Below are 13732 nucleotides of genomic sequence, written 5' to 3'. Positions count from 1 at the left end.
TTATATATATAGATTATTTGAAATTTTAAAGCTTAAATATATTTCTCTTTAGAACCACATCTCTTACAAGGATATTCAATTTAAAATGGATGTCAATGTTTTAGCCATACCCTAGATAATGTCTTAGTGAAAGGCTTATAATTCTAAATTTAATTTTGATGAATTTAAATATTTATAAATTAATTTTCTTATCTTTGAATCAGTATTATCTCTGAGGCTTTAACTTCTTAAAGATGCCTGCTTGAGAGGTGAACCTATCTAGAGCCTTTTGTCTTTATTTTTACTCTCTATTTGAGTTGTAAGTAAAAACCAAAATTATTTTCAAAGTTGGGGATAATTCTTTGTTCCTCTTTACTTGTTAGGGTAATAAAACTTCACTCCAGCATTAAGTACAATATTTTTGTCATTTGACAGGAATATTTGAGTTAACAGATCATCAAAAGCATCCTGCGGGCACCATCCATGTTACATTGAAATGGAAATTTGCTTACCTCCCACCAAGTGGTTCAATAACAACTGAAGACTTAGGAAACTTCACACACAAAGAAGAGCCAGAAGTTGTTCAAAGGCTACCTCCAACATCCTCTGTTAGCACAGTACTCGAGGTAACAGTACTTTGAATTTCTTTCCCACTATAAAAATTTGAATATAAAACTTAAGAAATAGGCAAATACCAAACACAAAAATTACAGGTACAGATATCTGAAGCTTTATCTGAAGTGTAACGGGGATAAGTGTTTGGCCTGGCTGTTAAGATTCCCACTTTCCACATAAGAGTACCTGGGTTCAGTTCCCAGCTCCAGTTTTCAACTCCAGCTTCCCACCAATCAGACACCAGGAATTAGTTGGTAAGGGCTAAGTAACTGGGTCCCTACCACCCACATGGGATACCTGGAATGAGTTCCCCACTCCTGGCCCCTGCTAGCAGCCTGTCCATTGCAGGCATTTGGGAAGTGAACCAATAAATGGCAACTCATCTCTGTCTGCCCTTCTCTCTCTCCCCATCTCTCCCTCTCTCTCTTTCTCTGGTTCTCAAATTAAAAAAAAAAAATGTATTGATGTTCATCATACTCAGTTGGACTTACTGGTTTATCTTAGGCACCAAGACCCAAACCACGACAGCGTTTAATTCCTGTAGAAAAGAAGGTGTCTTTTGTGGATATCATGCCACATCAGAATTCTGTAAGTAGTAAATACTCATTTACCATTTGTTTTACTGTAACAAATATTTGAAATAAATATATGGATATACATTATCTGGCTGATTTAAAGGGCGACAGATGAACAAAGATAACTTTTCCCTTTAAAATGATAGCTTTGCAATTTGGCTCTATGTCTGACTGTAACTGTTCATATTTTTTTATTTAAATCCTCCCATTGCTCCATGTCTCTCTCCAGCAACTCCCACAATCCTTATTTACTGAAAAATAAATAAATAAATAAAAAGCTTTCCAAAAAGGTCTAAATTTTGCCTTCCATTCCTCACACTGTTTTTTGACCTCATTCCAGTCAAGCTTTCGCCTTCATTAAAACCATTCTTGCTAAAGTCACAGTGGTATCTTGCCTCATCCAGTGATCAGTTCCCAGTCCCCATCTTAACCTCCCAACAGCATTTGGCATGTGGGATATTCACGCCCTCATCTCTTGACCTGTGGGACACCATGCTTTCCTTGTTTCCCTCCAGTCTTAGCAATGATGTGTCTCGCTCTTTTGGATTGTATCTCTAAATGTTGAAGTGCCTTGGCCCTTGCCACGTCTTCTCAACCTATATCTGTCGAGACCTCTGGCTTTTAAAAAGAATCTATATGCTTACACTCCCATATTCATAATCTGTAGCCTCAGCCTTGCTGCTGAAGTCCATAGTTTTTTCTTACTACTTATTTCATATGCAATAGATGTCCAATAGGAATTTAAATTCAACAAGTCAAAAACCAAACTGTTCATTACACCAACCCTCTTCCAGGATTTTTACCTCTTTTAGTGTTATCCATGCTCAGTAAATGATATAATCATTCTCTCGTTGCACAGAAAAGATATTTTGGAGACATCCCCTGTGTTCCTGTGTTTTCTCGTTCTCTGCAGTGTTACCACTCAAGTCACCATCATCTACTAAGGAGTTTTAGAGATAGATATTTCCTTTATAATTGATAGATATTTCCTTTATAATTAATATATAACTTACAAAGGACATCAATCTTAAGCATCCAACTCACTGGATTTTTTTCTTATTTATATACCTATGTAACTACCACCCACATCAAAATACTGTCTCCCCAGTACTTAAAAATAACACCTGGCATGTATACACCATGTAGTATATGTGTGCTACATAAATGAATTCAGTATCTATAATTGAGCACACCTACTGAGTGCTTATGTGCCAAGCAGTGAAATGCTTTACATACATTGGACTGATTTAATTCTCACAACAACACGTGTCATTCATACTAGCCTTACTCCCATCTGAAGATAGGCAGAATTATTTAGAAAGGTTAAGTAACTGTCTTATAGTCAAAATGTTAGAGCTGTGGTTTGAACAGCCTGAATCCTAAGAAAGTGACCATTAAACATATACATCAAGATGTTCATTACCATGTTAATCATGGCACTTAAAAATTGTGAATTAGTTCACTGTCCAGCATAGTAAAAGGTTTACTACAGTGCCTCCATCAATAGAATATTATGTTCATTTAAAATTGGTTTCCCAAAGTTTCACATTAACAGAAAATACATATATTACATATTTTTTAAATATAAAAGGGTATATTGTGTCTATAATAGAGTTACCAACATGTAACCAAAAGTTTGTTTTTGTGCCAAAAATTATTTGTGAAGAAATAGAAATCTAACAAGCCATTAGCATATATTACCATTGGGTAATAGGAATATGGATTTATGTTCATTTCTTTCATATTTTCTTGTTTGTTCAAATAATCTATATTGGGTATTTTACTTTTAAAATAATAAAAGCTATAAATCTTATTTTAAAAATAAACATTGTGAGGGGGTTGTTGTGATGCAGTGGGTTAAGCCACTACTTAAGACACCCCTATCACAGATCAGAGTGCCTAGAATTGCCTCCACTTTCAATCCAACTTCCTGCTAGTGAGCACCCTGGAAGGCCGCAGATGATGGCTCAAGTAACTGGGCCTCTAGCATCCATGTAAGAGAACTGGATTGAGTTCCTGGTTCCTGGCTTCAGCCTGGCCCAGCCCTGGCTATTGCAGGCATTTGGGGAGTGACCTACTTTATAAAGATCTTGCTCTGTCTGTCTCTCTCACTCTCTCTCTGTTTTTCAAATAAATAAAAATGACTATATAAAATAAAAGTAAACATTGGTTTATGAACCCTGGAAAAATGAGTAACCATAGCCTGGTATTTGATACAGTAAAAAGATAATATCATACGAATTCTAGTATGAGTTTTTCATTACATGAGTAATTTATAATCATTACATAAATGTAAACAATACAAATTAAAAAGCAATAAAAGTTAAATTTCTCCACATTTATAACTCAGTTTGGTGAACCTACTTTGCATACATTTTCCCCATAGAAATACACACATAAGTTAGTGTGTTTTTTAACAAAACTTGGTAGAGCTGTACACATTTTACAACTAACTTTGTTACTTAACACTATAAATACTCTAATGTCAGCAAGTTCAAATCTACATTGCTGTTTTCATGGTTATGCAGAACTCAGGTATTTCGATGTACTGTATTTTAAGTAATATCTTATTGTTAGACATTTTCATTGCTTTCAATTTTTACACTGCTTCAACAAGCCATACTTGCAGTTCTTAAATTATATGTATAGATATATCTATAGAGATAGATACTTCAAGGAATACCAACCATAGTATTGAAATACACTAACTGGATTCAGTATCATATGAGTAACTATTATTTTTGCTGTTGATTTTTATTAGTGCATCTATGTAAATGTAAAAGTCTGAGAACAATCTGATATTTATTAATAAATATAAAATAACATACATACATGTTTTCACATTAATACAAGGATACTTCTACTCCTGAAGATATGAAGAAAATTTCACCCAGAGTAGAGCAGATGCCGGACCTAGAAATCAGTGTCCCCACTGTTTCACATATTCCAGAGGTATGCATTTGTATTAAAATTATTTTGAAAGGTTTAATTTGGTTATTAAAGACTTTGTCTTGTGATATTGACATGGTTCAGGAAATCATTGTATATACCTGTTTTTCCATATGATCCTTGCAATAGAAAAGTCAAAAGTATGATATGTATAACATCTACAGTTATACTGATATTGGCAAATAACATATATATAAGTGAATTAAAAAGTCTCCATATAAAAATCATTTTGAGACCAATGCATATTTCATTCTTTATATATATTCAAATTTATATTTATCTGCATATTTTCATTTTCCAAACACTTGCTTTACTGGTTAGTCGTTTATATAGCATATCTATGTGTTTAGAACCTCAGATTTACATTTAAGTTTCAAGTTTACATACTTTATTATTCAAGCACTCTATCAGGAATGCTCTAAAAGGTGATCCAAGCAATAATGAATATACAAGTACACGTTCCTTCTTCAGGTTTCACAAGAAAGCAGTGTAGCTAAGGCCAAAGAGAATACTGAGAAAATGCAGGAAGGAAAAGAAGATGATATGTCTTTACTATCTGAGGGTCAGCTTGCAGAACAAAGCTTGGCTTCTTCTGAAGATGAAACAGAAATAACAGAGGAATTGGAACAAGAAGGTGACTCTTTTTTAAAATTGTTATTTGCTTTATTCTTTTCTTTGTTTGGTCTGTCCAAATATGCATCATAGAACATCTTCACTTAATAGTAGGATCATTCATGAACACTATTTCAGGAATGATGGGATGTGCTTTCATGTGCTTAGTTATGGTTAAGTGGAGTTGTTATATCTCTAATTCTTGCAGTTTGAATCGCCACAGTAAAATACTGTAAGTAGTGTTGCTGATCATGTTCTGAATTTATGTTTTAAACAGTTTTATATTCTCTTTGTGTTCAGAATTATCATCTGGATTATCCTAGAGGTCTTGACCTTTTAAAAATTAAAACTAAGAACCCAGACCAAAAAATACAACATAGTGTATGGCTTAACTTATATAAAAGTCTAGAAAAAACAGACATAGATTTAGTGACAGAAAGCTAAAGCTAGTTGGTAGGCCTGGGGAAGTAAGACTAGAAAAAGAGGAGGCAAGAGGCAGCAATTGCAAAGGAACCTGAGGAGACTTTTGTCAGGAATAGATTTGTTCACTATCTTAATTAATTGTGGAGATGATTTCACAGAATTATACATATTCAAAATACTAAGTTTTGCAGTTTAAATGTGTAATTTTTTTAAAGATTTATTTTATTTATTTGAAAGAGTTACAGAGAGTGGGAGAGAGAGAGAGAGAGATACTCCATTTATTTACCAGTTCACTCTCCAAATGGCCACAATGGCTGGAGCTGAGCTGATCCGATGCCAAGAGCCAGGAGCTTCCTCTGGGTCTCTGTACATGGGTGTAGGGGCCCAAGGGCTTCCGTCATCCTCTGTTGCTTTCTCAGGCCAATAGCAGAGAGCTGTATCAGAAGTGGAGCAGCTGGACTCAAACCAGTGCTATATAGGATGCTGGCACTACAGGTGGCAGCTTTTTCCACTATGCCACAGCACCGGCCCATAAATGTGTGATTTACTGTGTGTTAGTTTACCTCAATAAAGCTGTAAAAATTTTAGAACTTTTAAATAATAATGATGATAGTATTGACTTTTACACAGTATTATAGGTTAGACTGTTAGAAAACACCTTATATTTCTCTTTAAAATTTTTTTCTTTAAATTCATGTTACAACAAGCTGTATATTTATTTTTATTTCCATCGAAAGTCAACTTGGAATTTACAACCATCTTGTTTCTTTTCTAAAAATATAACATATATATAAATGTCTCTGCTGCTAAAGAAAAGGTCCAGACATGAACATCAGACTGTTCTCTTCAGGTTATCCTATGATGTGTGCTTATTTCTCTCTACTTCACAAGATAAAAAGGTAATTGGTTTACCCTTGTAAATATTGTCCTTTTGTTTTTTAACAGTTGAAGATGACAAATCAGCTTCTGACAGTGATGATAGTATCATTCCAGTTCCTATCTCTGAGAACATCAAAGAGGTCAGTAGCTTGATGCTAGTGAGAAATGTGCTGAAATAGGCTGCCTTCTCATTCACAGTATATCAATATTCATTTATGAAAATCTTTAGGCAAAAATATTTTTTTAAGATTTATTTTACATATTTGAAAGGTAGAATTACAGAGAGAGGGAGAGAGAGAGAGGGATCTTCTGTCTTCCGGTGTACTCCCCAGTGGCCACAACAGTTGGGGTTGGGCCAGGTTGAAGCCAGGAGCCAGCAACTTTTTCACATCTGTTTTCACGTCTCCCACGTGGGTGCAGGGACCCAAGCACTTCTGCCATCCTCCTCTGCCTTCCAGGTGCATTATCAAGGAGCTGGATCACAAGTGGAGTAGGGCCAGTGCCACGGCTCAATAGGCTAATCCTCCGCCTAGCAGCGCTGGCATACTGGGTTCTAGTCCCGGTCGGGGCACCGGATTCTTTCCTGGTTGCCCCTCTTCCAGGCCAGCTCTCTGCTGTGGCCCGGGACTGCAGTGGAGGATGGCCCAAGTGCTTGGGCCCTGCACCCCATGGGAGACCAGGAGAAGCACCTGGCTCCTGCCTTCGGATCAGCACGGTGCGCTGGCCGCGGCGGCCATTGGAGGGTGAACCAATGGCAAAGGAAGACCTTTCTGTCTCTCTCTCTCTCACTGTCCACTCTGCCTGTAAAAAAAAAAAAAAAGTGGAGTAGCCGGTACCGGTACTTGAACTAGTGCCCATATGGGATGCCAACATCACAGGCAGCAGCTTGACTCACTGCACACAATACTGACCCTAGCAAAAATATTTTTGGAATATTTTTAGTATATTATCCTAATCTTAGTCAAATGGTTATCTAGTATAAGAAAGTTTTATGATTTTATTATCTAATGGTTCATAACATGTAAATGTTTTTGTCATGAGTTCCTGACATTAGTAGCTTTAGTTACTTCCCAGAACCATTTAATATCCCCCTGACTCTTTTTTGGGACCAGTGTACAAAGATGAAGTAAATTAAGCTTGAACTTTAAAAATTTCAAAATGTGAGGTTGCATTTTAAACATCAATAGCTTGACTATGTAAATTCATAATCTGTTCATATCTAAATATGTCCACTGAAAAACCATTAAGATTATTTCATTTCTCCCTAGAAGATAAATAATCTTGTATAGGGCATACTGTGCTTGTTTTGTAGCACATTGTTCAAAAGTAGTATATAAACAAATTTTGAAAATCATATCTTTTTTTTTTTTTTTTTTTGACATGCAGAGTGGATAGTGAGAGAGAGAAACAGAGAGAAAGGTCTTCCTTTTGCCGTTGGTTCACCCTCCAATGGCCGCCACGGCTGGTGCGCTGCGGCCGGCGCACCGTGCTGATCCAAAGGCAGGAGCCAGGTGCTTCTCCTGGTCTCCCATGGGGTGCAGGGCCCAAGCACTTGGGCCATCCTCCACTGCACTCCCTGGCCACAGCAGAGAGCTGGCCTGGAAGAGGGGCAACTGGGATAGGATCCAGCGCCCCGACCAGGACTAGAACCCGGTATGCCGGCGCCGCAAGGCAGAGGATTAGCCTGTTGAGCTGTGGCACCGGCCCTGAAAATTATATCTTAAATAGATGTGGGAAGTATGCTATTAACCAAAACAATTTTTATTGTAAAAGGGAAAAAGATTTGAGAAAAGGTAAGTTAAAAAAATTCTAGCTTGTTCATCTACATTAGTTTTTCTAAAGATGTAAAATTTTACTTCTTCTATAAGAATTTATATTTTATTGGTAAGAATCTCAATGCACAGGGCCGGCGCTGTGGCATAGTGGATAAAGCTGCTGCCTGCAGTGCCAGCATCCCATGTGGGCACCAATTCAAATCCTGGCTGCTAACTTCCAATCCAGCTCTCTGCTATGGTCTGGGGAAGTAGTAGAAGATAGCCCAAGTCCTTGGGCCCCCGCACCCACATGCGAGACCCAGAAGAAGCTCCTGGCTCCTGGCTTCTGATTGGTGCAGCTCCAGCTGTTGCAGCCATCTGGGGAGTGAGCCAGTGGATAGAAGACCTCTCTGTCTGCCTCTGCCTCTCTGTAACTCTGCCTTTCAAATAAATAAATCAACCTAAAAAAAAAAAAAGGAATTGCAATACTTCCTTTAATTTTTTCACACTTTCTTATTCTCTCTGAAAAACACAAACATTTCAGTTGTCACGGATACCTCTATCAAGTACAGATAGACATTGTTTCTGTGCTTGATAAATACAAACAGAACATCTCATCTGTCCATAGTGCTATTATCAGTATTATATCATTTTCTTAAGATTTATTTTTTATTCATTTGAAAGGCAGAGTTAGAGGAGGAGAGAAAGATATTGAGATCTTCATCCGCTAATTCACTCCCCAAATAACCGCAACAGCCAGAGCTGAGCTGAACCAGGCTGAAGCCAGGAGCCAGGAGCCAGAAGCTTCTAACAGGTCTCTAACATGGGTTCAGGGGCCCAAGTACTTTGGCCATCTTCTGGTGCTATCCCAGGTAAATTAGCAGGGAGCTGGATTGGAAGTGGAGCAGCCGGGACTCAAACCAGCGCTTATATGGGATGCTGGTGTTGCAGGCAGAGGCTTAACCTGCTATGCCACAACGGCAACCCCTATACAATTATAATAAAAAATAACCTACAGCACCCAATACATGGAATCTTCATTGTTCAGAACTGGTAAATCAAGGAAAGAATCTTGAATATGGTTGCCTGAAGACTTTGAATTGTATCATTCAGTTCAGTTAAATTTGTTTTGCTTTATCAAATCTGACCTTGTTAAATTATCTTATCAAGCTAATAAATAGAATGCTCAACCCTCTATTGGAACAGTTTGAAAATGGGTATGAGTTGGAAAATGTACCATTTGTGTGGGATTTAGCTTTATAGCTATAAATAGAACCAGAAGGAGATGTACACATAGAAATAGATGTACAGTCATGTATTGCACAAAGACATTTTGGTCAACAACAGATTACATGTACAACAATGGACGCATAAGATTTTATTGCCTCATGACGTTGTAACCATCTTAGTTCTGAACATGTTCACACAATGATGGTTCACCTAGCAACAGGTTCCTTTTATTAAACAATGCATGAGTGTGTTTCCAATAGGATACACACACACACACACGAGATTTATTAAAGTAATTGGCTTCTGTGATTATGGAGACTGACAAATCCCAAGATCTCAAGCTAAAGACTCAGAAGAACCGAGTCCAAATGCCTGAAAACCAGAAAAGCAGTTCTAGTCTATAAGCCAGTAAATTCTAGTCTGAAAGCCAAAAAGCTTATAAACCCAAGAAAAGCTGATGTTTCAGTCCTTGAACGAAGGCAGGAGGCAATCAGGCAGAAGTTCCTGGCAGTGTTTCTGTTCTAATAGGTCTTCAGTTGATTGGATGCGGCCCATCCATCTGTTATAGTCTGTCTACCAAATGAGATGTACATCTCATCCAAAAAGCCCTCGCTGATAGACCCAGAACCATACTTGACCAAATCTCTGGGCATCGCATGGCCTAGTGTGATTAACCGTTATACCATCTTACCAATCACCCTCGATTCATCATAAACCTGCATGTTGGATTCAGGCATTTCTATCTCATACATCAATAGTTCTTCTGCAAGATTGCAAGACTGTGTCAGCTTCCTCAAGTTGTTTGGTTACCTACACAAGTTAGCCTTTGAACATAAGAAAAGAGAATCGGAATCAGTCCTGGGATCTATGAAGCCAGTTATCCAGGGATATGTTTAGTCAAATTTACAAATAAGGCACCTATCCTTTATTGTAACTCGATATTTCAGTGGGATTCACTGCCTGCACTTGAGATCTTTACTTCCTAAGAGAAGTAAATAGGGTATTCTGGCCTTTCCCTCAGGGAGCATCTACAGTAATCGGAAAGATGTGCTCGTGAAAAGTCAAGCAGTAAAATTACAATATGAAGCAGTGGCAGGAGACAATACTAATAATTAATATCCTAGTCATATACTTGAGCTAAAGAATACTTAACCATGTTCTGGCCCATTCTTCTCATTTTCTGGATGGGTAAGCTCAAGAAAAAGTGGCTTGCTCACAATCATTCTATTAAAAAGGAAATTCAGAGGAACAAGAAGTTTGGAGTGACTTTTCAATAGAAATCACAGATGAAATGCCCATGACCTAGCCCACTCACCTTCCTTCTCTCTCATGGGCTTCATGTCTTCATTTTCTCATTTGAAGCTTCATTTCTCCACTTTACTTGTTTGTTGCCCAAAGATACTCACAGAAAAATACCCAGCCCCAAGCTCCTCACAACAGTTCATTCATTAGCATCTGCTGTGCTTCAGGCAGACAGAGGAGAGCTGCGTCTTCCCTCAGGGAACTCAGTCTTTTGGGGAAACACGATTAGGAAGTACGGTGGTCAGCACTGGGAGTGGAATGCAGATTGCCATGGGAGCATTTGGAACAGGTGCTAAGTCAGCATGAGAGGCCTTCACTGAGGAAGACTTCCTTGAGTCACTAAAGCTTGAGCCACATGTTGAAGATGATTTGGGGTTAGTGAAAAGACGGAGAAGCATCACTGTAGGTCAAAGAAATGAAAAGCATGAGAATTTGAAAGAACATGGAGCCTGGTTTCTTCTGGGATTCATAGTGGTTTTAAGATGGACCAGACCAATTATGGCACACATGGAGAGCCCCAGGAAAACAGGCTGAAATGAAAGGCACAGTCCAGAGCTTTGAGACCATGAGGATTTTAAGGAATTGGGGGGAGAAGGAGTGGTGGCAGAATGGATCACTGATTCATTAAACAAATATTTAATGAGCATTTGCTGTACTCCAAACCTTGAGAACAGAGCAGTGAATTAGAGAAATAAGGCTCCTATTCCTATAGAGTTTGCTCTTTGGGGTTGCATTTTAAAAGATCACATTGTTAATAATGTAAAGAATAGAGACACAAACTAATTAAAAAGTAATAAGATGGCTTTATAGTTACCCTCACTTTATAGACTTGGTAAAATTGCCTCTTTTCTACAATGTTGCAATATTAGGACTAGAAGTAGTGTCCTAGATAAATATCATGTATGCCAATTACACTGTGAGTTTGGATTCTCTAATACGTTGGGTAAGCAATGTGAGATCATTTCATTTCTTTTTTTCACTGTATAGAATCTGACAGCTCGTGGTTATTTCTTAGAAATGTTGATCCTTAAAGGGAATCTAACGGATTTCCCAGGACTTTGACATATTACTTGGTTTTTTTCTTTTCTTTGTGTCTGTGATCTATAATTAATCATAGATTACTTCATTTTGTTTCATTTCATTTACAACATTTATGAGCTTCACTTTGTCAGTATGAAATGCTTGTCCCCTCCTTTCCTTTCCAAAGTGGCATAATTAGTGTTAGCATCTTTTTTAACAGGCTACATAAAGTTTAGTGGCTGGATTAAATCAAGTTATTAACATAATGTGCTACCCAATTTGCCCCTATCTCTCTTCGTTTCCCGGACATCAAAGCACCACAGAGCACAAGTGTAATTGGGCCTTGCTGGCCTGTCACATTCCGTCAGCCTGATGACTGCTGCTTTTACTGAAAAGCTTCTAGGCATGATAATTACTGGGGGAGGGGGATGAAAGTCAGAGAAACGTAAAACTTTGGACATTTCTGTATGAATATTTTATTAATTTGAATAATCAGAAGTTAACAGTATCAATTTGATGTATAATACATTGGTTAAAAGCCTTGTTTCAGGTCCTCAAAATAGACATCAAAACTCAAATTTGACTTTGCTATGGCATTTTAAAAAAAGAATTAACAGTCCTTTTGCATTTCTTAAATTTTATTTAAATGATACAGCTTTCATTTTTCACAACAAAATGTATTGCCCTCAGTTCACAGATGTCTTCAAATGAGTCCACAGGTGAGAATGGGAAACCTCAGGCTGCCGGGACACTGGGCTGTTAAGTGCAGAGCCTGTTTATCACGTTCTCTTTATCTGTGGTTACTAATAGAGTTTTGTAAAAGCTGCCATATTCAATTGGACTAAATTGCAATTCCACCTGGAAGCCAGGCTCTCTGACAATGTGCAGGCATTCCCAGGTGATTGCAATAATCATGTTCAGCAAATATGGTTGAAACTTTGAAAGGTAAAATGCAAAAAGCAGTTCACTGGCTTTAAAATTCGTGTATGAAAAATTATTAAATCACTTCAGAATCGAGTGTGATAACCTATCAGTGGATAAAATAAACATATCTCAATGTTTTTCACATGTGCAAGCTTTCAGCCAGTGAGGCATAAATTATATTTTATGTAAAACCAGAAATGTTGAATTACTTTCTGGACAGTAATTACTTTTAAAGCTTTTTTAAAAAATGTTTTGCAACTTAATTATCTCTTATTAATATACCATGAACATCTTTCCTTGGCAGTATTTCCTTTTTTTTTTTTTTTTTAAGATTTATTTATTTATTTGAAAGGCAAAGTTACAGAGAGGCAGAGGTAGAGAGAGAGAGAGAGATCTTCTATCTGCTGGTGCACTCCCCAGATGGCCACACCGTGGGAGCTGAGCTAATCTGAAGCCAAGCAGGCAGGAGTTTCTTTTGGTTCTCCCATGCGGGTGCAGGGTCCCAAGAACTTGGGCCATCCTTTACTGCTTTCCCAGGCCATAACAGAGAGCTGGATCAGAAATGGAGAAGCTGGGTGTCAAACCAGCACTCATGTGGGATGCCAGCACTGAAGGCGGGGGTTTTACCCACTACATACGTCACAGCGCCAGCTCCAGCCCCAGCAGTATTTCTTTTTAACATATCCATAATATCCCATTATGGCTATGTCGTATTTATTTAAATAAGCCCCTTTTGATGGACCCTTAGATTTTTATGAGTTTTTGCCAGTACAAACATTTCTGGTTAAATTGAACATTTCTTCACATCACACTCTTTGACATAAGCTAATAAAAATAATAAGAAATGGGGACCGGCGCCATGGCTCACTTGGTTAATCCTCCGCCTGCGGCGCCGGCATCCCATATGGGCACCAGGTTCTGGTCCCAGTTGCTCCTCTTCAGTCCAGCTCTCTGCTGTGGCCTGGGATGGCAGTGGAGGATGGCCCAAGTGCTTGAGCACCTGCACCCTCATGGGAGACCAGGAGGAAGCGCCTGGCTCCTGGCTTTGGATCAGCACAGCACCGGCCATAGTGGTCATTTGGGGAGTGAACCAACAGAAGGAAGACCTCTCTCTCTGTCTCTCTCTCACTCTGCCTGTCAAATAAAAAAAGAAGAAGAAGAAGAAATTATACCCTACTGATGATTCCATTTTAAAGAAACAGACAAAAAGGGATACTACATATACATTTATTTTTAGATTTATTTTCATTTGTTATTTGAAAGGAAGAGAGCTAGAGACAGGTGGAAAGAGTGAACTCATATCTACTGGTCTACTTTCCAAATGCCTGTAACAACTGAAGCTAGGCCTTGCAGAAGCCAAGGGCCAGGAACTCCATCTGGGCTTCCCATGTGGGTGGCAGGGACATGAATGCTTGTGCCATCACCTGCCGTCTCCCAGGGTGCACATTTGCAGGAAGCCGGAATTGGAAG

General features: G+C 38.3%; 1 protein-coding gene across 7 annotated transcripts in view; it reads left to right on the top strand.

Moving 5' to 3' along the window:
* Window positions 1-13732, top strand: part of RPGRIP1L (RPGRIP1 like) — a 108717-nt gene that overhangs the window by 58952 nt on the left and 36033 nt on the right. For all 7 annotated transcript variants that reach the window (XM_070063543.1, XM_051847146.2, XM_002711567.5 and 4 more), the window contains 5 exons: window positions 415-605; window positions 1099-1182; window positions 4023-4121; window positions 4590-4752; window positions 6099-6172. In XM_070063543.1, coding sequence (XP_069919644.1) covers window positions 415-605; window positions 1099-1182; window positions 4023-4121; window positions 4590-4752; window positions 6099-6172 — 611 coding nt within the window. The remainder of the gene's footprint in view (window positions 1-414; window positions 606-1098; window positions 1183-4022; window positions 4122-4589; window positions 4753-6098; window positions 6173-13732) is intronic.

This window comes from Oryctolagus cuniculus, chromosome 18 (genome assembly GCF_964237555.1).
Source record: "Oryctolagus cuniculus chromosome 18, mOryCun1.1, whole genome shotgun sequence".
NCBI lineage: Eukaryota > Metazoa > Chordata > Mammalia > Lagomorpha > Leporidae > Oryctolagus > Oryctolagus cuniculus.
The sequence above is the reverse complement of the archived record's forward strand: the minus strand, read 5'-3'. Positions and strand labels throughout refer to the sequence as shown.